General features: G+C 39.0%; 1 protein-coding gene across 4 annotated transcripts in view; it reads left to right on the top strand.

The window, feature by feature from the left end:
• SLC4A4 (solute carrier family 4 member 4) overlaps positions 1-26,624 on the top strand; it is a 358,380-nt gene that overhangs the window by 227,283 nt on the left and 104,473 nt on the right. For all 4 annotated transcript variants that reach the window (XM_058722325.1, XM_058722324.1, XM_058722327.1 and 1 more), the window contains 5 exons: positions 11,630-11,787; positions 18,256-18,343; positions 20,600-20,754; positions 21,385-21,504; positions 24,045-24,219. In XM_058722325.1, coding sequence (XP_058578308.1) covers positions 11,630-11,787; positions 18,256-18,343; positions 20,600-20,754; positions 21,385-21,504; positions 24,045-24,219 — 696 coding nt within the window. The remainder of the gene's footprint in view (positions 1-11,629; positions 11,788-18,255; positions 18,344-20,599; positions 20,755-21,384; positions 21,505-24,044; positions 24,220-26,624) is intronic.

Raw genomic sequence — 26,624 nt, 5'->3', positions numbered from 1 at the left:
GTAAATTTCATATATTAAAAAAAAACATTAAAAAAATTTAAAAAAAATTTCAGAACTAAAAAAAAAAATAAAAAAATAAAATTACTTTTATTTAAAAAAAAAAAAAAAAAAAAAGAGATGTTTGTCCAGGCTGTTCAGGAACACCCAACCCTGTCCTTAGCCCAACACTCTCTTGAGAAGATCATCAGGGGAAATGTGTACACAGAGAAACAAAGTCCAAGGAACCCTTTATTACTGGCTGAGGCTTTGGCTGCAAACCCCAAAGCACAACCCTGGTGAACCAGGCAGAGCCTTCTGCCTCATCTTGGTATTATAAAGATGATAGAAGCAAAACAAGCTCCTTGTACTTAGAACTCAAGAGCAGGCCTGCCTTTATACTGGGAACCCCTGACTACAAAGGAAGGCCAAAACAGAGCTTATAATGAGAATAACTATTTTCCCAGTACCTAGGGGGAACGCTGGTATAGGCTAATTGATTTAGAATTTGACTATTTCAAATCAGCTCTCCTTTGTATGTGGGATGAGAGGTACTGCTGAAAAGTGGGAAGGAAGATGGGAGATAGGGAAAGTCTTCAGTTCACTGTAGGCACTCCACTGGTTTCTAGCCATTAGGTTCCAGGATTCCCAGAGTTTGAGACTCTAGGTCTGCTCTAAGTAACATATGTAGCTCTTGGTAGATCAAACCTGTTTTTAAAATTATCCCATTCGTTTTCACAGTGGTCTGCTTCTTAGTGCCAACACCGTTGGAGCCTAATTTTAACCTGAGGACCATATACTTGATTAGGTTATATTATATTGATGTTGAGCAGTGGAAATTAATGATTTATATACTATTGGAAGTTAAAGGCAGGAATATATCACCTCAGATATAACACATTCGGGTAATCTCCCTAGTATGCACAATAGAAAGAGAGAAGGCAGTAGGGAGGCTACTTTCCATGTTGGAGAAACCAAAAAGACTGGGGAAGGAGTGAGCCCCACCTTTTTTTTTTTGATATCTTGCTAGGTATTTCACCTCTTCTCTCTTTCAATCTTTACATAAGCCTTTAAAGTATGACTTAGGTTGTGGAATATAGGTTTTTCACTGTGTTTGATTTCCTTTAAGGATTTTCTGTCAAGGGAGAACAATTTATAAGCCAGATTTACAATGAAATAACAGTTTATTAAGAAACTCATCATAGTATAATTATTTTATTAAAGTAAAATGTATGTGTGTGATTTATTTATGCAGACATATATAAATTATAAATCTACTTGATGATTTTTCACATTGTGAATACATATGTATAATTGTTATTCAGATTAGGAAATAGAACATGACCAGCATAGTATATTTGTTTTCTATGTAATGATTTCTTTTCTTATTTTTCTAATTTTCTTCTTTATACCTCATTTCTCACTTCTTTCTCACAAAACTCACTTTATTTGAGTTTCATTTCATTTAGGTGAGGAGCAGGTCACCTTAATATTCAGTCTTTATTTATTCTGAGAGAGTTATTTAGGTCATCAAACTTTAGCGTTTCATCTTTTGTAATATTTGCATTTAAGACCATGAATTTTACTCAATGCACATATTTAATGATGTTCTACAAATTTTTATATGTCATATTTTCATATTATGAGTAATATTGACTTTAGTAAGTCAATGATGTATGTTTTAATATCTAAGAAATCTACTTTGTTTTTAAACATGATTCTTGTGAAATTTTCCATCTTGTAACCAATATTGTAAAAATATTGTTAAGTTATTTCAAAGTCTGTGTCTGATCATTTTAATGTGTAGTTCTCCTTTGTTTCTAATTTCCATTTTTTTTTTTTCCTTGGGTCCCAGTCACTTGATCTTATCTACTAGTATTCCTAGTAATTCTGATTGAATGTCAGATATAATATATACGTGGTAGAGATAATTTGACACTCAGGATGATATTATCTTTCTTCAGAGTTCATTTATTTCGCTTTGGGCTGGGATTTAGGTGAGGAGCAGGTCATCTTACTATTCAGTCTGGAATTGAGCTGATTGGAAGCTGGATTTCAGTCTTTATGTGGATTAGTCTATTACTAGTTTGCCTTTGTGCCTTGGGTCTTGTCTTTTAGAGGTCTCAACTGGCATGCTTGTCCATTACTTTGAGACTGCTGAAGGCTCTGCTCGATTTCTGAAGCTCTGCAGCTAGTTAGGAATTATCAAATGCCTTTAGAAGAAAGTCAGAGCTGAATTTAACCTCATCTTTATACAGTGTTGCTTTTTCAGGGACGTGGGTTCCTCAAATTTTTAATGGCATAGTAACTCTCTGATGCCTTTAAGCAGATTACAAAAATTCATCAGTTTTTCTTGCTGGAAGAGTTGGTGTGATGCAAGCTAGTTTACCATAGCTGAAAGTGAAGTCTCTTAGAAACATTTTTTAGGTTGGACATTTTTAGTTCACTAAATACATAGCTCCAGGCCTACAACACCCACACAGACTCTAAATCCTGGGATTCATGATAGAGAAATGTAGTTGAGCCTATGAAACAGATTCTGAGTCTCCTTACCTAACCAGCCACATGGATAAAGATGAGTCTCTCTCTCTCTCACTCTCCTCTCTCTCTCTCTCTCTCTAATTTTTTTTTATCCATTCATTTGTCTTGCTATAGGAGAAAACCATCAGCTTGCTTCTTGTCTTCAAGGCACTGTAACCCCTTCCATTAGAAAAAAGTCCCAATGAATCTGTCAAACTCTAATCCATCAAATTGACCATTTTTTCCCAAGATGTAGAGAAAGGGGGTGGACAGAGGCAGAATCATCTCACTCTGGTGAGTGAGAGAGCACTTTTTTCCTCTACCCTAATAGTTAATATTGTTTGTACATAGTAAATGAATACATTTAAACTCAAGTAGCATAAATAATTTACTGAGATGCTGTTTGGCCTTGGCTTTCCCTCCTACTTATGAGTTCCTTAAATCTTAAAGGTCCCATATCTTAGGTACTTCTCAAAAGTCAACCTCAGTGAGATTAAAATATAGGGTAACCATATAATTTTTTTCTTAGCACAAGACACTTTTGAGTATGAAAGAAGGTAATATTAATCACAGTAGGACAGTGGGGGTAAACTGGGACTGTCATAAAGAAACGGATAGGTATATTAATCCTAATAACTACTAACACAGATTTCTTTGCGGTGGAAGGACATGGTCCTATAGTGATCTAGAATGATTTTGAGCTTAGAAGATGAGTTTGTTTGGGAAGGAATCAGAGCTAGCAATTTTCAGAGAGAATGGAAGGGGGGGAAATCAGGAAAGAACACCAATAAGAAAGCCAGGAATAAGCTCTTTGCCCAGGAAAGCAGGTAGATGTTAGCATATGGACATGAGTCATTAAGCAGGGTGAATTGAGAATAAATACAAATTGGAAGATTAAAATTATTCTCATTGAGAGGAAAGGAAAATGTATGGAATGGGGTAGCAGTAGGTGTAAGCTTTGAAAAAATGATGAGAAGGTATCCTCAAGTTTCTACGATTTGTAAAACATCACTTGTGGTAAGGACATTGAACAGCCCATAGGATCACTTCTAATAAATCAGATTCAAATGACAAACTATAAGTACTCCTGGTTAAAAATGGCACTTTATAACAGATGCACTTGTTTTCACGTGTGCCAATAATGGCAGACAAAAAAGGTAGGGTTTAAAGACCTGCCTAATGACTGAAGAATGATATGGTAGCTTGGACCTATTTACCAGGTGATGCTATAGATCTGAAGGTGATAGTAAGGAGGCTAGGAGGACGTAATGTTAATCAAATGGTCATCCCAATCCATTGACGTTGGTTAGCAGTTACTTAGTAATGCGTCCTATATACAAAACCTAAAAACTGCCTTCATAGAGGACAGCAGGAGAATCTAGGCTGAGTAGAGTACAGAAGATTGACTTTTCAGTTACCTATATATGATGCATAGCGCTTGTGTGAGTGACTTTTCCGTCATCTCACCGAGCTATCATTCCAAGTAACCTAGTTTCTTGGTACGCTAATACTGTGATCACTGAGCTGTTAGGACACTACTTAGAAAGTAAGGAAATTTTGGAAATTATAAGAATAGGGGCTCCTGGGTGGCTCAGTTAGTTGAGTGTCCTACTCTTGATTTCAGCTCAGGTGACAATCGCAGGATCTTGGGATCAAGCCCTGTGTTGGGCTCCATGCTGAGGATGGAGCCTGCTTGGGATTCATTCTCTCTGTCTCTCTCTCTGTCTCTCTGTCTCTGTGTGTCTCTCTCTCCCTCTCCTTACCTTCTACCCCTCCTCCCTTGAGCCCTCTCTCTCTTAAAAAAAATACAAGAATAAACATTTATGGCAGAAGGCAAGACATACACTTCTGAGTAATTATGGCAAGATCTCACTCTGGAAGAAAGAATACAAGCTAGTATAAAAGGAACCTGAAATGCACACATCTGGATTCACAGAGTTGGTGGGGTTGCATTTGTAGCTCCACATGGCAGCCATTTGAGATCTATTTCTTTGAAATTAAAGTTGGCTAAAGGAATTTGTATTCACCGTGTGTGTTCTTGTAGTTGACCCTGCATAGCATCCAGGCTGTGTATTCCTTGGAGAAGCAACTAGTGATCTATAGGAAAGGAATGTCAAACTTTATCTTTGGAATTCAATCCAGATGAGTTTATTGGGTGATTTTCAACTTGATTTAAAAGCCCTAGATTCTGTTCTTGTCTTAATGATCTGTTATTGTGCTTTTATTTCCTGATTATTCTTCACCTTTTTGTTTAATGTTTACAGTTTTTTTCTTAGAGTAGGGTCTCTCTGTCCTCTGCAGTGCCCACTGCCAGGACTTGAACGTTATAGGCATCCATAAAGTTTGAAGAGAATTACATGGAGTTGAGAATGGATTTAAATGGGAGGTGAAAAAATTTGTCCAAATTAGCGGTTTTAAATGTCTTCATATCATAACATACCTTATTTATCTCCTAGTGGGAGATAAAAGCATTCCTGGGCATAGAGGCATATTCAAGGCTCTGAGAGTGTCTGTATTATAGAAACATTTAACCTTATTTAACTTGGTATTCTGCAAATTTACTTGACGAATACATTTTTGTGAAGGGTCTGGACTCTTCAGTAGACAGAAATCACCTCAAATTAATTTAAACTCAACATGGAATTTTCTAGCTTATGTAATGAGTAAGAATTCTTGATGAATTCACAGAATGGAGACGTTGCAGTAACTCAGGGCCTGGGATTTGGGGCTCAGAAATCTCTCTTTTTGTCCATTTTTCTTTCCTGCTTTTGTCTGTTTCTTTTGGGTGCTAACCTCATTCTCTCCTAGTGTAGACAGTCCTATGACAGACACTTTCAACACAGGGGAATAACCTTAGGTGAAGGGGAAAATGTTGATTTTTGTACATTCAAATATTAATTTCCCAGAAGGGTGGTTCCTGGCCGAGTCATGCTTCCATCCTTTGGACCAATCACTGTTATCAGGGGAGTTCACTAAGATAGCCATACTAGGCCTTTTGTCCATTTGGATGGCCTAGGCAGTGGTTATCCAGAACATTTTTTTTTAAATCTTTAAAAAGTGTTTATTTATTTTTGAGAGAGAGAGCAAGAGAGAGACAGAGCATAAAGGGGAGGTGGGTAGAGAGAGAGGGAAACACAGAATCTGAACCAGGCTTCAGGCTCTGAGCTGTCAGCACAGAGCCCAAAGTGGGGCTAGAACTCACGAATGGTGAGATCATGACCTGAGCCAAAGTCAGACGCTCAACTGACTGAGTCACCCAGACCCTCCAGTTTTTCAGAACTCTTAAGAGGGAGTTTGAAAAGCCTATTGGGAAAAGTAGAAATAATAACCACCATTTGTTCATTCAAATATCTCAGGCGGTGAGATATTTATTCAGCCTTTCTCCTCAACACTCTTCAAGGCATTAGAGATGCAACACTGAAAAAAAAAAGGATGGATATTTCTACCTTAATGGAACTTACATTCTAGTGGGGAGGCAGATAATAAAGATGATAAATAAAACATAATATGTTTGTAGTAAGTACAGAGAAAGAAAAAAATAAAGCAGGGAAGAGTAGTAAGAAGAATTTGTGAGGGGAAGGAGATTGAAATGTTAATTAACGTGGCCCAGGAAAGAGTCATTGATGAAAAGGTGACTTTTAAATAAAGATCCAAAGGAAGTGAGGGAGAGAACCATGCAGACACTACATTCAGAAACAACAGCAGGTGTAAAGGCCCTGAGGTTAGAATGTGCTGGCATTTTGAGGGAGGACATGGAGTCTTGAGTGGTGGGCATGGAGAAGACTGGGAGAGAGCAGGAGGAAATAAGGTCAGCTTGTTGATAGGAACCAGATAATTCTGGGGTTGTGTCTTGTCCTGACAGCGTTGCCTTCCCTCTTAGTGAAATGGGCTTTGAGAAGAGGAATGACATGATCTGACTCCTGATTTGACTACTCTGGCTACTTTGGTGAATAGATTGGGTGCAACTTGCAGAAGCAGATAATCCAGCTAGGATGCCAATGCCATTATCCAGGAGAGAGATAATCGTAGCAGATGATCGTGGACAAGAGTAGTGGCAGTGAAGGCGGTGAGAAATGGTCAGATTCTGGATATACTTTGCATGTGGCTCCAATAGGATTTCCTGATAGATTGGGTATGGGGTGTTAAAGGAAGGTATCTAAGTATCTAAGTATTTAAGATGACTACAAGATTTTGGCTTGAGCAATGGAAGAATGGTTACCATTAGCCAGATGAAGAAGATTGTAGGAAGAACCAGTTTGAGGAGACTGTTGGGAGGCGGGTAGGGTGGGTGCAGTTTTTGGATAGGTGAAGTTAAAATACCTATTTCAAGTGGAGATGTTATAGGTCTGGAGTTCAGGGAAGAGGTCCTGGCTGAGGATACAAGTGTGTGAGTCATCAACATATAGATGGTATTTAAAGGCATGAGATTTGATGAGCTGTACCCAGGGAGTCTGTGAGCTTGAGCCTCGCGTCCGGCTCTGTGCTGACAGCTCAGAGCTTGGAGCCTACTTTGGATTCTGTGTCTCCCTCTCTCTCTGCCCCTCCCCGCTCATGCTCTGTCTCTCTCTGTCTCAAAAATAAATAAAAACATTAAAAAAAATTTAAAAACATTTTTTAATGTCTATTTTTGAGAGAGACAGAGACAGAGACAGAGTGTGAGCAGGGGAGGGGCAGAGAGAGAGGGAGACACAGAATCTGAAGCAGGCTGTAGGCTCCGAGTGGTCAGGACAGAGCCTGACATGGGCTTGAACTCACGAACTGCGAGATCATGAACTGAGCCGAAGTCGGACGCTTAACCGACTAAGCCACCCAGGCACCCCTGTTTATTTTAGATTAGCTGTTAGTTTCTCTGAGAACACTAGTGTTTCATAAACGAAGTTTGAGGTGTGCTGATCTAAAGGAACATGGCTTTGCAACTACTTCTCTTTAGAGCATATAGAATATGGTATATTTCCTTTGGCCTTAAAAATATACTAATTTCCTAATATGGGCATGACAATCTTAGTAAATGTAACATAGTACTAGTAAGACATTTTTTATTTTATTTTTATCTTATTTTATTTTATTTTTAATTATTATTTTTTTAATGTTTATTTACTTTGGAGAGAGAGACAGAGTGTGAGTGGGGGAGGGGCAGAGAGAAAGGGAGACAGAATCTGGAGCAGACTCCACACTCTGAGCAAGCTGTCAGTGCAGAGCCTGGCGTGGGGCTTGAACTCATAGACTGCGAGATCATGACCTGAGCCAAAGTTGGACGCTTAACCAATTGAGCCACCTAGGTGCCCAGTAAGACATTTTTTAGAGATATATAATTAACTGTGGGATATTCTGCATGTGTTGTGAGTCAGGTAGTTGATTAGTGACAGATCCAGACATAGCAGGTTCTAGAGTAAGTCTGTAGAAGCTCTCTAACTTTCCTGGGCATTTGATGGGTTTTGGTCTGATTTTAGTACTACAGAGTTATTCTTTCCGCTCATAATATTTATTACACTGAATTATATGCAAGGTAGGTGTCTAATGTAATGGCGGATAAACTGTTGTAATCCTCAAGAAACTTGGGGAAAAGATTTAAACTTTAACAAAAGTATGATTCAGAAATGAGTGTTTCAAGAATTCCCAAGAAAGTGGGCTGAGATGGTTTAGTGGCTCATGCTGAGCTCTGAAGAATGTTTAGAAAAGGTAGAAATGTGGAAAGGAAAGTTATTTTATAATGAGTGTGGGAGTCTAACTACATAAAATAGAATGGGATTATGATCAGATTACCTGCCTAACTAGATAGAACAACGAATCTGCTGATGAGAATGGGAAATAAAATCAGATTATTATAGATTTTTGTGTCCACTGTTGATAATGGGAACTCTCTGGGAAAAATCTGAGGAAGATTATTCGAGCAGCGATATTTTGTTATGCATTTGTGCCACTTAGCCATACCCTATACTCTACTCTGTGTTATAGAGAACAATTCATTACTGCAACTTTCTTAGGTGAGAATAACAGTTTTGGCAACTTGATGTTTTTAGACCCTTCCCATGGCTGCTCTTTTAATATTTATAGAATCTGAGAGATTTACAATAATAGCCAAAGTATGGAAAGACCCGAAATGTCCATCAATGGGTGAATGGATAAAGAAGATATGGTATATATAGTTATGATGGGGTATTACTCGGCAATCAAAAAGAATGAAATCTTTACATTTGCAACTACGTGGATGGGACTAGAGGGTGTTATGCTAAGTGAAATTAGTCAGAGAAAGACAAATATCATATGATGTCACTCATATGAGGACTTTAAGATATAAAACAGATGAACATAAGGGAAGGGAAACAAAAGTAATACAAAAACAGGGAGGGGGACAAAACATAAGAGATTCTTAAATACAGAGAACAAACACAAAGTACTGGAGGGATTGGGGATGGGATGAGCTAAATGGGTAAGAGGCATTAAAGAATCTATTCCTAAAATCATTGTTGCACTATATGCTAACTAACTTGGATGTAAATTTAAAAATAAATAAATAAAAATACCAAAAAAAAAATCTAAAAGATTTAAAATATATATATATTAGCAGTGGTGCCTAGGTGGTTCAGTTGGTTAAGCAGCCCACTCTTGATCTTGGCTCAGGTCATGATCGCATAGTTCATGAGTTTGAGCCCTGCATCGGGCTCTGCACTGACAGTGTGGAGCTGGCTAGGGATTCTGTCTCTCTGTTCCTCCCCTGCTCACATTCTCTCTCTCTCAAAGTAAATAAATAAACATTAAAAAAATATTAACATGTCTTGGAAGATTAATGGTATAAACTTTGGAAAACTCCCTTACTACTTAGAAGCAGTCATGTTCTAACATCTAAAAATATATATATCTTGGGGTGCGTGGGTGGCTTAGTCGGTTTAGCATCTGACTTCAGCTCGGGTCATGATCTCACAGTCTGTGAGTTCGAGCCCCGCGTTGGGCTCTGTGCTGACAGCTCAGAGCCTGGAGCCTGCTTCAGATTCTGTGTCTCCCTCTCTCTCTGCCCCTCCCTCTGGCTTTGCTTTGTTTGTTTGTTTCCATAAAATTATTAGCTTTGATGTCCTTGCTTTTGCCTCATAGCTTTCTTCTTATATGAAGTGCCAAACTAAAAAAACAGTTTTATAAAAATACTAATGAGAGTGATGGAGTTGTAGGGATCACTTCTCATGTCACATATTTTACCCAATTAAGAACTTTGTAAATGGGGGTATCTGGCTGGCTCAGTCAGTAGACCATGTGACTATTGATCTCAGGGTCATGAGTTCAAGTCCCACATTGGGTCTAGAGCTTACTTGGAAAAAAAAAAGAACTCTTTAAATGGAAATTGTTACTATAACTTTTTTATGAATGGGGAAAATTGGAGGCATGCCTTCCACTTTAATCCATGGCAAAAAGTACTGAGTTCTTTTTATACTAGTAACTTTTGACCTAAGAGGAGGGATGTTTATGTTGATGATAAGTATATATCAGAAGTCTGTTGTCTTTCATACGGTCCTGCAAAATTCACATCTCATTCTTCCACGATTGTTGAAATGTTTTCCTTGACCTGTGGGAGGTATTTCCCACTCACTGAAGAGTGCTCCATCAGGCCTATTCTAAGTGGGAGTTGGGGAGGGCAGGGACAGGGACGAATAACACCTACAAGATAAGCCTCCCAAGAAAACTACTTTAAGCCTTTACCCCTCTCCTCAAATTCCCACATCCCTTTCTCCCTCTTCCTCATCATCTCACTTCTCGGTTCTCTTCTCCATAGTTCAGGATTCCCTGAGCTCTTTTTGCGGTTGTCCCCTTTGTCTCCTGCAGAAATAATCTGTCTCATTAACATTCCAAAGTGTTAGCACACTTGCCATTTAAAAGAAATTCTGTTTTATGTTTTCCTTTACCTGTCTTCCTATTTCTTGCCTTTTCTTGGTAGCAACATTTCTCAAAATCTCTCTACTCCCTTGTCTCCACTTCTTCACTTCTCATTCTTCACTGGGCACCCACTCCCCACCATAGCTGCTCTTGTCAAGATCACCCAGCACCTTCTTCTTGACAAACTCATTGATCCATTCCTGGTTCTCATCTTATTTGAACTTTCAGCAGCCTTTGACTCAGCTGATAAACTTTCTTCATTGAGCCCTTTTTTCGCCTGATTGTTGATGAAGTCCTGGTTTTCCTCCAACCTCACTGGCTGCTCTTTGTCAGTGTCCTCTGCCTACATCTCCTCCCATTTCTATGAAAGATAAAATGGCCCAGGGTTTAGATCTTATCCTTCTTCTTTATCTGTACTCCCATTCAAGGTTGTGTCATCCTGTCTCATGGTCTTAAACTCTTTTTACATGGTAGTATCTTCTAAATGTATGTCTTTCTACTCCCCTTTTCATTTGGATTTTTAGCAGGCAAATCCTACCTAAAGCATTCCAAACTCTTAATTGTGGCCTTCAAGGCCCTTACCACCTGGCTCTCCCCTTACCTATGCAACTTGATTTGCTGCTGTTTTCTCTCCTTTGCTGCTTTAGCTCCTACCACATTCACCTTCTTACTAAACCTCTCTGCCAAGCTCTTTTCTGTCTCAGAGCCTTAGCACTTGCTGTTCTCTTTGCGTAGAGTTTTCTTTAGGCAGATCCTGGCATGGCTTGTCGCCTCACTCCAATGTAAAATGTGCTTCTTCAGAGGCTTCCTCTGACCAAGTAGGACCTAAAATAGTACCCTCTTAGCTATTTTATTTTTCCTTCTTAGCATTTATCACTACTGTAAATCATATTTTGTTTCTCTCCTGCTGAAATGTGACCCATGACCCAAGGAAGGCATGTAATTCGTTGATCCATCCCTGCATCCCTAGAGTGTAGATCAATGCTGGCCTCATAGTAGACTCTGAACATACGTTTATTGAGTGAGTGCATAAATAAATGATTTTTTTTATATGTAAACATTGTTTTATATGTAAGCCATGTGATTATACCCTCAGTATTTTTGAATTCAAAGTCCAGAGTAATGTTTATTATAATAGAATGGTTAAACATAATAGAAAAATGGCTAGCTAGAGCCTGTTGTGTGGAATTTCCTTGAGTGATATATGGAGGGGCTCTTCTTGTTCCCTTTTCTGGAAATAAGTTGTGTTTTCTTGGCTCTTCCTATGCAGCTGAAGAATAAGTTCATGAAAAAACTTCCACGTGATGCAGAAGCCTCCAACGTGCTTGTTGGGGAGGTTGACTTCTTGGATACTCCTTTCATTGCCTTTGTTCGGCTCCAGCAGGCGGTCATGCTGGGTGCCCTGACTGAGGTCCCTGTGCCCACAAGGTAAGCTACTCCCTGACCTGCTGAGGTCCACAATGTGCTTATAGGGAAATCATGGCTAGATAATCAGTGGAATGAGGATACATCCAGAGCAGGCATATCGGAGAGGTTTAATCTGAAATGATGCCTTAGCTCATCTTTCATGCTATCAAATTACTTGGCACTTGTATAGTAGTAATAATAACAATTATAATAACCAACTGGGCCATGTACTAGTTTATTCTTATGGATTAGTCATTTTAATTCTCATAGTATGTTTAAATTGTAAACTATGGGTATGTGTATTTTACAGATAAAGAAACTGAGTCTGAGAGTTTAAGTAACTTGTCCAGGGTCATACAGATGGTCAGTGATTCAGAGGTCAGAGTTGCTCTCATTTGCTCTATGTTTTATCAGAAAATTGACAATAGGTACATACATATATACATACATGTAAGTATATATGTGTATATATACACATGAATATATAAAAATCATTAAGCTGCACACTTAAATTTGCACACTTTATTGTTATGTGTTATATACATTCATATCCTAAAAGGAAGCATATTACAGTTAATTATGATCATGTACTCACTACACCACGCAACACCTCAGAAGTCATCCAGTTTATCTGCCTTGCTGCTGAGCTCGAGAGTTAGAAGGCTGATTTTCGGAGTGCAGTAGGTGAATAGAAGTTAATGCTTCACTTAAACTTGTGGTGAAGAAGAGTTTAAAGAGAAGCTTGTAATCTTTGACTTGACATCATAAAACTACCATATGAATAGGAACTTTGTGGGGGGTGCTTTTTGTGGGTACAGGGCAAGGACAGGTGACTTTTCTCTTTTTAGGTTTCCTCAGGTGTGCAGGAAGGGTTGTGAATCCTCAGTGATCTCAGATGGTCTTGGCATGATAAACTGGCAGAGACAAGGGGCTCCAGGTTTGCTTTGAGCCACGTTAGGAGGAAAATCAGAACATTTCCTTATGGCCTCCCCATTCATAGATTACAGGCTAGTTTTTCTTTCATACGGGTATTTTCTCCCTATTTTTATATTTCTTAGACACTATAGATCGGAATAATACTGGTCATTAGTAGGCAGTCATTGGACAAATGGCAGAGAGAAGGAGAAGATTGTAGCTTATTCAGTTGATGGGATTATCATGATTTGTGTTTTCTGTAACTTAGTTGTTCACTTGAAAACATTCCAGCAGAGCCTTGCAGTTCTATCTGAGCAATCACCTGGCGAACAGCTAGCTGACTCAGATCAGGGCTGACGTCCAGCTCTTGTGCTCCTATGGTTTTGTTTATGTCTCTGTGGAATGATTTTACTGGGGCTTGAAAGAAAAAAAACATGCCAAGAAGTGTTAAATTGCTCTTGCATTTTCATTTTTCTTGCTTTTCTTCTTTGGAGGCTACAAGTAAAAAATATTGTAGAGGGCTTTTTATTTAACAATAATACAAGTTCATTGAGTAGCAAATCGTGACTATTTGTGTATCCCTCTTATCATCTGCTCCTGTCTGGCATATTCTTTTCTTCTGTACAGGAGAGTGGTACTAGTCTAGAAGTGAAATACAGCATCATTTGAATTAACAAAGGGAGCCTGGCAATTCAAGGGAATGTAATTCAATAATGTCATAAAACTATTTCAGGGCAATAGTCTGAACAATATATCCAAGCATGTTAACATTTTTCCAGGAAATATTTTTATCCATTTGCTGTCCTCTGAACTGGTGCCTGCTATAATCAGTGCGTAGGGAGTCTCATTAGCCTTTTTGTGTATGAGTAATGTGGGGCCATTTACAATGGCTGCATCCTGTGAAATCCAATCAAGGAAATCCCACAAGGAATGTGGTAGTCGGTTGTGAAGAACTGCCCTGTACTCAGCCTTGTGCTTTAACGTGCTGCCTGTTGTACTGCAGGGAGACCCGAAATGTCTGTTGTGGTGTACATTTTGTAACGGTCATTTTCCCTTTAGAACGTTATGCTCTTATGTTTATTATTGCTTTATTGCTATTTATGATAAGTGGTATTAGTGCCATGCATCTTTTAGGAAGTGTGGGTCTCGCAGCTCTGTGACTGTAGTGCCCACAAGATTCAACACCCTCCTATCGGCTTAGCTTTCTGCTTTAGCTTTCTGCTTGCACCAGGGCTACAGCCAACTTAGTGGATGTTCTCTGCTTAGGAGTCCTTCTTGCCATCCATGTGAAAGCAAACGAACCATTCTTTTACTCTTTGTGACTTCGTAGGATGTGCTTATGATTTTCCTAGCATCTTGCATACACTTTGCTTGGTGTCATCTTGTATCTGTCCACACAGGCTGCTGCTCACTCCTATTTATGAGCTATGTAGGGGATAATAACTATTGTTATTCCCACTTGACAGTTGAGAGATGGAGGCAAAGGGAAGATTCACGATCAGTGCTAGAAATAGAACTGCAGATTTCTGACTCTGAAGCCGGGCTTTTAGGGAGAATCTAAGGAGCTATTTAGAATGGATTAGAACAAAATACTTTAGGGTTTTCCCATGAAGAGAAATCAAAACCCCTGATCAGTTTGTTCTTTTCTGATCTTGATTTTCACATTTAAGACAAGTAGTTATTCCATAAGTTCTAGTCCTCTAAAAATTTAGAATGTTTACCCTTTTCATATCACTGTAAGTTAGTATATATTTTATGTGATAAATGATGATTTGCCTTAAAGAGCAGTTTGTGCTTAATTATCAAAACGATAGAAAATCTTACTAGAGGGATTGGGACAATGGTCTAGCTAGTTCAATTCTGTCTTGCCCAGCACTCTAGTTGCTAGCTGCTATTTATCGTATGCAATGTGGTTGGTTGTGGTGGTTTTATGGTCTTCATGCATCTATTGTGGACGCTACAATTCAGCCATAATTTCCAAAACTGCTAAATATGAATAATGGCTTATTTGATTCACTGCTGTTTTGAGAGCAGGGAGTAAAGGATTGGTACATGCTGAGTTTATTCTAGAAATAGCTGTGATATATCAGGAAGGACGGGGGGGAGGTGCACATCCTTTCTGCAAAGATTGAGTGGTTTAGGAAGGCTGGCTCTTCTTCTGATATTGTGCTCTGTTTCTGCCTATAATTATTTTGTGAATATGAGTACAGTCCATTGGTTCCGGACAGAGGTCATCTGGTACTTATTTTTGTTATGGAGAATGCTAGAGGCATCCTCCCCAGGCATAATTAGGTATGTGAAAAAGCTCACAAGAGTAGAAGTGCCTCATGAAGATTCTTGAGACAGCTAGCACTAGTAAAGATTCTAACTATGACTTTATTTCTAGTTATGAGTGAATAAAAAGAACTCAGTAGCATAAATTAATTTCTTTTCCCCAGCTGTCAACATGGGCTGTGCCCTTTGAGCCACACAAATGTGGTGTTTACTCTAATTTGTTAAGGAAAAAAAGCTTCTGGTTAAAAATAACATCTGTCCATTGACAAAAAACAGCTTGGGTCATGAAAGGAGTTTTCAGTACATTATAAAAGCTGAATTTGGCAAGATGTGCTTCTGTCATAAAAGTTGTAACAGCTTTTGCTTCTTCAAGGGGTTCAAGGGAAAGAACATGTTTCAGGCAGAGGGAACTTCAACTTGATGAGTTCTTCTGCAATCCTAGTTTTCTCATCTCCTTTTCAGTAATGCAGTCCAAAATCAGGGGCTTCTTCAGGGTTTCCATCCCTACAGATGAAATTCTTGACCTGAGGTGATGTTTCCTGCTACTTGTAGATGGCCAGATTTCTTCTCTGTATCATTTTGAGAGGTTTAATTTACTGAATGGTTCCTGAGTGGAGTAATGGAAAAATTTAGCTGATATGTAACATTTTATTTCTATTGGTCACTGAATGATTTTCCACTAAAGAACAAATCAATATATATGTGTTAATAAATATTTGTATATTATATGTAATATATATGCATTTTTTAATAAAAAAATACATTACCACAGAAAGAGAAATCATACCTTTATATCTAAGTTAGTGAAACAATATAATTCTCATATATTGGGTTTATTGCTCTGATGCATGTTATAGTCACTATTGGGCTGCTACTTCCATTCATTATTCGGTATTATTTAGCAGAGACTAGAGGAAATATTTACAGAAAATATATTCCCTCATCCCAGAGGGCTTAAGTTAGAGGCTCCATTACTTTCGGCTCTTGGGATGGTTACCCATCTCATCTGCCAAAGTTTATATTTGAGGACTACTAATAAATGAGAGTATTTGTCTCGCTTTCTAGCAAGATAGTGTTTTGTCTTTGTTGCCATATAGTCAGCCTGATAGTTCATGTGTCAGTTGGTAAGTGTGTATTTCCATAATGTGTGTTTGTAAATTATAATCATGATGGAGATGCTACGGCAAGGTAGGAAGAGGTGCAGAGTGGGTCCAGAAAGATCTTAGGTATTATGTCTTACTGAAAAACTAATATTTAGACACATTAAAATAACAAAAAATTGCAAGTAAAGGAAACCATTATTTAAAAATGTGTGAATAAGTAAAGGATCCAGGTATTCGATATTTTCTCTTTCCGCACTGCATTCTCCCCCTTTGCCCAAAACTATGTATGTTCTTATTGTCTTGCCTGACAGCTGGCCATTGCTAGACTGGCTAGTAGGACTGGGCAACGTGACCAGTATTGTAGGTGTTCCTAAATGGGATTTCTGTTTTGCTTAGGTGGTTAAATATTTTTTGCATATGTTGCACTCAAATCAGTGATCATTCCCTTTAGTATAGTACATTGTACTGTCATTAAGAAGCATTTTATAATACTGTATGTAGGGGTGTATAATTTAGGTCCAACTTCAAAGGAAGAGAAGTTCTAGTATCAACTGAACTTCAATATTAGAATAACTAAATCCAATTTTAATAATCACTTCCTTCATACTTGAACAGACTTTCATGCCTGCTGATTGCTTTTGCTTTTTCATCTACCGTGATAATACTTGAAAGCGAGTGTGCCGCCTCATGCCAGAACTGGTTTCTAAGCAAATAAGTATTGAATGGTTTTATAGCTATTTTGATATGAAGTCTGAGCGTTCAAACTTTCAGATACCTTCTTACATTCTTGATTTCTGGGTTTTTTTTTTTTCCTTTCCCCTTTGGACTGAATTTTATAATGAAAAAAAAAATTTATTCAAGGGTTTTTTGGAACAGACCCTAACACTTTGAAGAGTACTTGCTGTCGGCCCATTTTTGTTTAAAGTGAGGTATATAGATAAATAAGTATAAAATAAAATTGTATTAAGCAAATCCCATCCCGTCCCTGGTCCCATAAATTTTTACCTAAGATTTCTTGTCCCCAGCTAAGTATCTACAACATCTTTCCCCAGGACGAGCCGTGAGAGTCATTGTGGGTTAGCTTTTCTCTGTTGAATTGTAACCCCATGTATAGGTTGGGCAGGTAATGTTAGGCACATTGTGTGTTGAAAATAACAGGAGGTGAGAAGGCCTATCTACTGTCTCTCATTTACTAGGCACGTCTTTGGCTCATCCACTGACCTCCTTGAGCCTCAGTATCCTCACCATTAAGCGGGAATAGGATACCTCTCCTTATTGCAAAAGGGTATGTGGCGTTTAAATGAGGTGATGAATATGAAATGTTTTGCAAACTTTAAAAAGCTGAGCACATGTGTTGTGATTATTTTTATTGCCCTTATTGTCTCCATGTTAGGTAAGACACGATTATAAGCAAGGCGGAGATGTATCCAGTGTTGCCTTTTATATATTTTTTTCTTATTCACTTACTTACTGGTTTCTTCCTCCCTAGTTGAGACATGAACCTAAGTGGGGATAAGCTCATTACTGCAAATTCCAGGACCTACTTACTATGGAGCAGTGCATGTACATTATCAAGAAAACAAGTTTGGGAAGGAAAATGAGGACACTCACAAAAGAATTTTAACTGTCCGTGAAAGATGCTTTATTTCGAATTTCTCTCATAGTTTTCTTTCTTTACTTTGGCTGTCAGCATATGGCTTACTTCTAGAGGACTTGGTTTTTGCTGACTTCCAGTCACTTCTGAGCAGAAATATTTCTTAAAAGTATGGAGAGGATCATTTGTCACTGTTCATATTGAGTAAGGAAAAGTCAGAGAAATCTGAAGATGTACTAAGTCTTTCTAGTTATTGTGCTTAATGGGTTTTCTCCACAGATTCTCAAAGTCAGTAGAAATGGAGATAGAAGAAAGTTTAGGAAAGAAAGATTGAATGACTCCTAAAGTGAAGTTTTCCTATTCAGTAAATAAACTTCTCAGGGTTTCCATGTTAAATTCTTCTTTTCCTCCAAAGAAACAACAATTTGTATTTCATGATAGTGTGAAAGAGTATCTTTCATATTACCATGAATATTACCTTTGTCTTAAAGATGAATTCTAGACCTCAGCTTTTTACAAATAGGATAAACGTGTCTCAGTGTTATGTACATTGACTTTGATGAAATGTGTTTTATAGCCTTTGCTTCTTTCCTCTTCCATTAGGTTCTTGTTCATTCTCTTAGGTCCTAAGGGGAAAGCCAAGTCCTACCATGAGATCGGCAGAGCCATTGCCACCCTGATGTCTGACGAGGTAGGGGATCTGGAACATGGTGATTTGTGAATGTCCCGCTTGTATAGTTTTCATACTATGAATTGGCTGTCACAATTTACTCAAGTCAGAGTATGTGGTCACCAGTCCTCTTTATGGCATAAGGTACAGTCATTCGTGGCAGATGCGCTGGTCTCGACACAGTTTTCAAAAAATAAATTTTGTGTTGGAATAAAACATAATTTCCTTTCTTTTTCTAAGCATTTGCAATTCTTAAAAGAGATATATGTTAAATATTCTTTAAAAAGTTCAAATCACTGTATTAACTTAAACTTTACCTCTTAAAATGCTTAATATATTCATCCTGGGAGTTCAAGTGTCCTTATACCATATTGTTTCAGAAATAATGGGTTCTATAAGTAATGCATAATAAAATGGATCATGCATTTTTTCCTTAGGTATCAGAAAGTACCTGTTTTTATGGTCTTCTTATCTTGTGGGAAGGAATTAACACTTACTAAAATGCATTGGCAACTGTTACCGCAGAGTTTCTAGTGCTTTGGAATTATAACCTTACTCTCATAACAGCTTGAATGTTGTTCACACATTTTAGATATGATGAAACCCTAAACTAGTCTCATAGTAGGAGAACTACAATTAGGATATGGGATCACTGATTTTCCTTCTGTGTCTTTCTAGCTTACTATTTTCCCAAATGTTTCACTTTTGCTTTATTACTTAATTTGTTAGCTTCTCCATGTGTTAAGTGAAGAATAGGGCATTTAGTTATGGAAGCTTTATTTGGTGATTACTCAGATGGTTACTTAATGTGGGACTGAGAGCATTTTTGATGTATAGCTATGCTGGCTTTTCCCCCTTGAGGCAACTAAGCATCTCAGGGGGCTCTTTTATTTATTTTCATGTGTTTACATTTTCTTTAAAAAAGAATCCTTCCTCCTAAGATGCAGTAATTAGAACTGCTTTAGGCTCTAAATGACAGAAAAACCTGATTTATAGTGGCTTAAATTATTTGGGGCTTACTTGGAGGTAGGTAGTTGCTAGGGTCAGTTTAACTTAACTGTTTCATGATCAACCAAGAGCCAAGGTTCTGGCTTTGTGGGCTTGAGAGGGCTGCTGCAGTCAGCTCCAGCCATCTCTTCTGTATTCAAGTTTGAGGAAGGGGAGGTTGAATATAGAAGGGGCGTGGAGCGGGGAGTGTTGGGAGACGGAGGGTGGGAATGTTAGCCGTATCAGTCTAACAGGTATTCTAAAGTTTTCTCAGACAGCTTTTTTCTTTCATCTCATTGGTCAAAACTGTCAATTCTTATCTGCAGGGGAGGCTGGAAAAGTGACCCTCTCTAGCGGCTAGAGCACCACAGATGAGATGCTGGCATTTGTAATGCCCTAATCTCAACCTCACACCCCCCCAGACCATTACATGTAATTTGTTTCATAGCTTTTAAAAATTCTTGTTGAGGAGAAGAGATTTACTAGCAATCTTTAAGAACAGGTAAGGATGTTGAACAGGAGCCATCTTCTGTCCTGGAGACTAAAGAATTTGACTGATGAGGTATGAAAGGCTTATGCGTAAAGGACTTTCAGATGGTCACCTAGGTTAGAAGAATGGAATGATTGGCAAAGAGGATTATGTAAATTCTGGAGCTCCTTCTTGGATATCTGTATAAAAGACATGAAGCACTTGCTGCCTTGGCTGGTTTAGTTATTGCCTTGCTAAAAGGTTAGACAGATGATCACCTGCTTAAAGCCCTTTGCTTTATGTGTTACCAGCATAACTTAGATTTTTCTTTTTTTAATAGCTAGCATTATTTGTGTTCGAGAGCTGCAATGTTTGGGACTTAACCCGATCTTAATCCTCAGCTTGAACTTTTCCTTTTTGAATTACCAGCAATGGTTTGTCCTAGTCATTTTTATTTCAGAGAATGATTCTTTTGTATATTTCTCCAAACGATTTTCATCTGGCTTCCACAGCAACTGTATCAGCAATGGTACATACCAGTGGGAGATGAAAGACAGTGTTGTTTTACAGTATTGATTAAAAAGACATATAAAAGAAACACAGCTGTTTTCTCATGCCTCCACTTATATTCTCTGGGTTCAAAATCAGAATGCCAAAATAGTTTGGGACAAGCTGATAGGAAATATGAGAATATGATTATATTAAACATATATGAAATAAATGTTAAAGTGGATTATAGATTGCCTTTCTGAGGCTCAACATGCTGTGAGACATGTAGAGAGTTCTCTTGTTGGATCAGCATATCTCTTATTATTCTTTAGGTATTCCATGACATTGCTTATAAAGCTAAAGACAGGCAGGACCTGATTGCTGGTATCGATGAGTTCCTCGATGAAGTCATTGTTCTTCCACCTGGGGAATGGGACCCAGCAATCAGGATAGAGCCTCCTAAGAGCCTTCCATCATCTGACAAGAGGTAAATTATCGGGCAATTGGGAGTTTTCATCCTTGAGAAGGAGGTTGTGCTCACAAAAGGAAATGGGGTCAGGTGACTGTCCTATTATTGTGTTTTTAGGTTCACATTTAACTTGGTGTATTATCTCAAATGAATTACGTATGTACTTTGGTTTGACATTTCGTCGATGCTGTAAAATGAGTGTTATATGTTATCTTCTTCAGTGATTGCAAATTAGAGATCTCAGATTATGATATTGGAATACATCATAGAGATTTTTGGAGGATGTGTTGGGGACTTCCTGCACATGTAGAAGACTGGTTTACTCAAAACGAGTCCCTATAGATTTAAGAGGTTAAAAAATCGGGTGAGACCATTTGGAGAAGCCGTTTTCTGGAAATCTGTTGTTTTCCCGGTGAAACGGTTTCTGTCTTATACAGTATGCAACTTATTTAGCTTTTTATTCATCAGTCATTTGTCCTCCCTCTAAATACAACACTTTAAGAGTTGTCCATTAGGGTGGTGGAAGGAAATGATCTTTCTCCCAAAGGGTTTTCAGTCCATCTCTTCGTTAGTCTCGTGCGTGGCACAGCTAAGAAGCAGATGAGTAAAAGATACTGATATTCTCTTGGGCTCTGTTGTCTTGCTTAGAAAGAATATGTACTCAGGTGGAGAGAATGTTCAGATGAACGGGGACACGCCTCATGATGGAGGCCACGGAGGAGGAGGAGGAGGACATGCGGATTGTGAAGAACTGCAGCGAACTGGACGGTAACTGATGGACTATTTGGCCATTCACGATGAGAATCTCCTTATTTTATTATTTTAAATATTTATTTTGAGAGAGAGAGAGAGGACATGCTTGCCTGTGCACACGAGCAGGGGAGGGGCAGAGAGGGAGGGAGAGAGAGAATCCCAAACAGGCTCTGCACTGTCATCACAGAGCTCTACGTGGGGCTGGATCTCATGACCATGAGATCACGACCTGAGCAGAAATCAAGAGTCAGCTGCTCAACCGACTGAGGCACCCAGATGAGGATCTCTTTAGATCTTAATTTCCCTTCATCTCCCTATCAGCATTTTACTCACTGATTTGTATACTTGTGCAGCCAACAGATACTTCTATTGATAAATCACAGGCACTGGGGATGCAACAGTGAATTAAACAAAAACCCTTTGTCCTTTTGGGTTTTCCTTTGTAGTGGTGGGAGACAAGCAATGAGAAAATTAAAAAATGTGGTGATGGTTTAATGGGGGAAAACAAAAACAGAAATAGGGGGTTTTGTGATAGGGGAAAGACATTCCAATATAAAGGGTGAACTCAGAGAAGGCCTTACAGAAAAGTCCCGCAGGAAAGCCCATGAGAAAAGTCCTGCAGGAGCTAGAGATAGACCAGCAGAAGTGAGGTAGGGGGAGGGGACAGCAGAGAGCCTGGTGTGTGCTGGGTTGGCGTCCAGGCCATGAAGTGAGGGAGGAGGTGTTGGAGAGAAAGCCAGCGGGGTCTTCAGGTCGGTGTGAACCCGTGGCAGGAAGGTGGAGTCATGTGTTGTCTTCCCCATTTGGCTTTTGTGCGTCCCTCCCTTCTCTGTACATTTATTCATAAGTGGGCAACATGGTACAGAAATGAGGAACTCAACGGGTCATGGTCTCCTTAGCCTGCCGTTGGGATTCAGGATTCCCAGACTGCTTTTGTAAATCTCTTTTTATGATAATTCCTCCTTTTGTTTCCACTATTAGGTTCTCCATTTTGTTTTGTATTAAATAAAATTTTAAGTAGGATACTGATTTTATGAAGATAGGACTTTTTTTTTTTAATGTTTATTTTTTTGAGAGAGAGAAGAGAGAGTGTGCGAGCAGGGGGAAGGGCAGAGAGACAGTGGGGAGGAGGACAGAGGACCACAAGCAGGCTCTGCGCTGACAGCACAGAGCCCTATATGGGGCTCGAACTCACAAATTGTGAGATCATGACCTGAGCCAAAGTCGAACACTTAAGCCACCCAGGAACCCGAAGATAGGACCTTTGAACAACATTAAAGGTTTTTTTGAAAGCACAAAAGTATGTCTTTTTAAGATGTAATTGAATCTGAATAAAATGATTTCATTCTTCTGATGACCACTTGGGTTTCTCTCTGAAATTAAGGGGACATTATTTCCCTCCCCTTTTTTTCTGAAAGAATAGAGAACATAAAACCTCCTCTCCCCCTATGTTTTCTGAACAGTTCTTTACAAAATACTTTTATTAGGAATATTCTTTTCCTTTTTCTATAGATATGAGTTCTGGAATTCAGCCCTTTTACTTAATCAGACTGGAATTTAATTCTTGGATAGCTCACTTTTTCCCCAATGTACTGTCTGCAGCCTGCCCAGCACCACGCACAGCCCTACGCAGACCACGAAAACTGAAGTGGGGCACAGGATGCAGCGAGGGCCAGCAAGCCCACACACAGACAGTCCTGATAAAGTGTGATAGCCCCATGGTGGAAATCTGAACTTTCTGAGGGAGGGCCCCACAGGCAGAAGGAAGGGTATGCGTGGGGAAGGCTGAGATGTGAGGTTTGGTTGGAGGGTAGTTTGACAGATGCATAAGTAAGGCAGCTGACCTGCGAATGTGTGTAATGGGGCTACGTTTGCAATGCTTTTCCACCGTATACCTGCATGGCTTTCTTCCTTCGTGCCTTCGGGACCTTATCCCAAAGTCACCAGTTCGGGAGGCCTGTTCTGGCCACTCTAATAGTTCAGCCATTGCTTCTCTAGCATTTCATAACCTTCTTCCCCACTTAATTTTTTCCCTTGATGTTTAGCACCTCCCATTTTGCTTATATTGTCTGTCCCCCATATCGAAAGGAAAATCGCCAAGGGCAGGCATCTTTGCCTGTATTGTTCACTGTTGTGTCTCCAGCACCTGGAGAAGTGCTGGGCATATCACAGGTGCGCAGTAAACACTTGTGGAATGATGAATGGGGCTGGAAAGGAAACAACGCAAGATTATTAAAGGACTTCTATGCTCTGCTCATGGGTGTGATGTTTTTCTACAATGAGTGAGAAATTTTAATCCATCTACGCCATTCACTCTCATCTAAAAACCAACTGTTCTTTAGGGAATGCAACACCTAATTTAGGGACCAAAACAGAGACAGATAGAAGAAAATTTATTCTTCCACAGTTTTCCCATTTTCCCTTAAGTGGTTAAATAGAGCTTGTTGATTCAAACACTTTGACTGCAAATTCTTTGTGGTTGAATGAGTTACCCTTGGTTAATTTGACGACAAACTTATTTTACCTTGTCACATGTTTGCTTTCTCCCTACCCAGGTTCTGTGGTGGACTCATTAAGGACATAAAGAGGAAAGCACCATTTTTTGCCAGTGATTTTTATGATGCTTTAAATATTCAGGCTCTTTCAGCAATTCTCTTCATTTATCTGGCAACTGTAACTAATGCTATCACTTTTGGAGGACTGCTTGGGGATGCCACTGACAACATGCAGGTGGGTCTGGTTTGGGGGAGACACAAATAGTACAGCCCAGATTGCCTTCCTCACCCCTACAGCTCAGCTAGAAGCAGATGGCCTTTCAGTTACTCAGCGTGATTTTCTTTCTTTTGCTGGATGCTGCATTTTACTTTGCTTCTGGCCTGCTGCTATATTTCCAGCATTTTAGTAATTACAAAAATAGCTCGATGAAATCTGGCTTGAGTCACAAGTGGGGAAAAGAAGGGAAGGAAATGAGGATATACAATTCCATTTGGGCAAAAGCATATCAGCTGCTTTAATTTTGTGCAGGGCACGGGGTTTAGATCTACTACCTTGAATGTATGGGCCATATTCTGTTAAGCTTGATGATAACACTTTTTCTGGGAATGCATGATTACCTTCATTTTACACAAGAGCAAACAGTCATCAAAAAATTGAGGGATTTGCTTGAGGTTGGATTTGCATGTCTATCAGTAGGATTCAGCTTTAAGGGAATACAAGTTAAGAGTTGTCTCTCCTGTTCTTGAATCTGCCTGATCATTAAGCTGTAAAGACCCTGGCTTGACTTATTTTGTACAAACCATAGTCTGTTACTCTGCAGGTGCCGTTTGCCGTCCTTTTGTGTCAGTAACCGCTGACATTTTAGTGGTAGGAAAGATGGATAAAAAATGATAGTGGATGCCCTCTATCATTCAGAAAAATATGTACAAAGCTAAGAAAAAATAAGCACGGTGCTAGATGCTGAATACAGAGTAGTGAGTGAAGCCAGTATTCTTAGGAAAAGAACTAGATTCATTCCCTTTTCAAACTCTGTCCCTTCTACTTTAGTGCTTATTACTGATTAACCTATGTGACATTCATAAATGCTGCCATCCACCTTCTTAAAAAAAATAACAAAACAAAAAACAAACCCAGCTGTTTGAAAAGATTGCTTTCTTCCACTTTTGTTTTCTTCTCTGTGCACATTCATGTTTTAGATTCTGCCTAAACACAAAAATGAAATGGAAATGATATATGACATCTGTGTTGACCCAAGTAAAAAGGGAGAAATTGCTTCAAATAATTGTATGTAGTCTGTTAATAGCACTTTTATCTTTTAGCCCTTATCTATTATTGCATAGCATATTAATCCAAAACTTAGAGGCTTGAAACAACCATTTCATTCTTCCCTTTCATGGTTTTGGTGGTTGACGGGCTCATCTGGAGTGGTTCTCTCTTTGGGCCTCACATGTTTGTAGCGAGGTAACAGCTGAGGTTGGAGTCCCCTGAAGGCTTCTTAAATGTTTATTTATTTTTGAAAGAGACAGTGGAGAGGGAAGGCAGAGAGAGAGGGACAGAGGATGCGAAGCAGGCTCTGTGCTGACAGTAGCTTCAGCACAGAGCCTGATGCGGGGCTCAAACTCACAAACCGCAAGATTATGACCTGAGCCGAAGTCAGATGCTCAACTGACTGGGCCACCCAGGTGCCCCTGAAGGCTTCTTTATTCACATGTCTCGTGCCTAGATTGGGATGTCTGGAACATTTGGGGACTGAGGACTCTGAACATGACTTTTCCACTTGGCTAGCTTGGCTTTCTTACAGACGGGGACCATGATGACCTTTAAGAGTTCATGCCCTAATCAGAAGGGGGCAGGCACCGCTCAGCTTTGCTTATTCCTATATGAATATGCCCTCCGTATTACTTCATTTTCTGATTTTCAGAAAGAGGCTGAAAACTCAAATTCTTATGTGAAATCTAGTGATTCTTAAATATTTGCAACGAATTAATTTTTAAAAACTAACATTGTGCTGGCCAGAAAGCACATATGTATATGTTCCCAGCGAGAGACCTGCCATGTGGGGAAGAGAAACCAAGAGTGGTAGGACACAGAGATGAAGTATGTGAATAGGGTGTTCTTCCCTCTTTTCCTCGTTCATAAGGTAGGAATGAACGAAATAAACTGCAACAGTGATGTCAATAACAGGATTTTTATAAATCTGATTTGTATCCAAATAGGGCAGTTATTTTTCGTCCAGATGAGAGCATAGTGATAACTAAATCATATCATTCAACAAAACCAGTGGAAAAGAAAGCACTGAGGAAGCACCGTGAGGCCAGCACAAAGAACATAATACAGGCAGTCACGTTAGGAAAATAAAGCTGTGATTTGGGGACAGTGGCAAGAAAACCTCCTTCTGTTGTTCAGAATATACAGAGACTTTCTTGTGCAGATCATTTTTTAACACATAGTTTTCCATGGATTCTTTTCCTTGAAATGGAGAAATTACAACACGTCCTATGTGTTAGTTTATTGCCTTTTTAAACTGAACTGAACCCCTTTTCAACCTCATAAGACTTAGCTTTAAATTAAAAAAAAATTTTTTTTTACATTCATTTCTGAAAGACAGAAAAAGACAGAGTGTGAGCAGGGAAGGGGCA

This window comes from Neofelis nebulosa, chromosome 3 (genome assembly GCF_028018385.1).
Source record: "Neofelis nebulosa isolate mNeoNeb1 chromosome 3, mNeoNeb1.pri, whole genome shotgun sequence".
In the NCBI taxonomy this organism is placed as follows: domain Eukaryota; kingdom Metazoa; phylum Chordata; class Mammalia; order Carnivora; family Felidae; genus Neofelis; species Neofelis nebulosa.
Note: the sequence above shows the minus strand (reverse complement) of the source record. Positions and strands in the feature narration are given on the sequence as shown.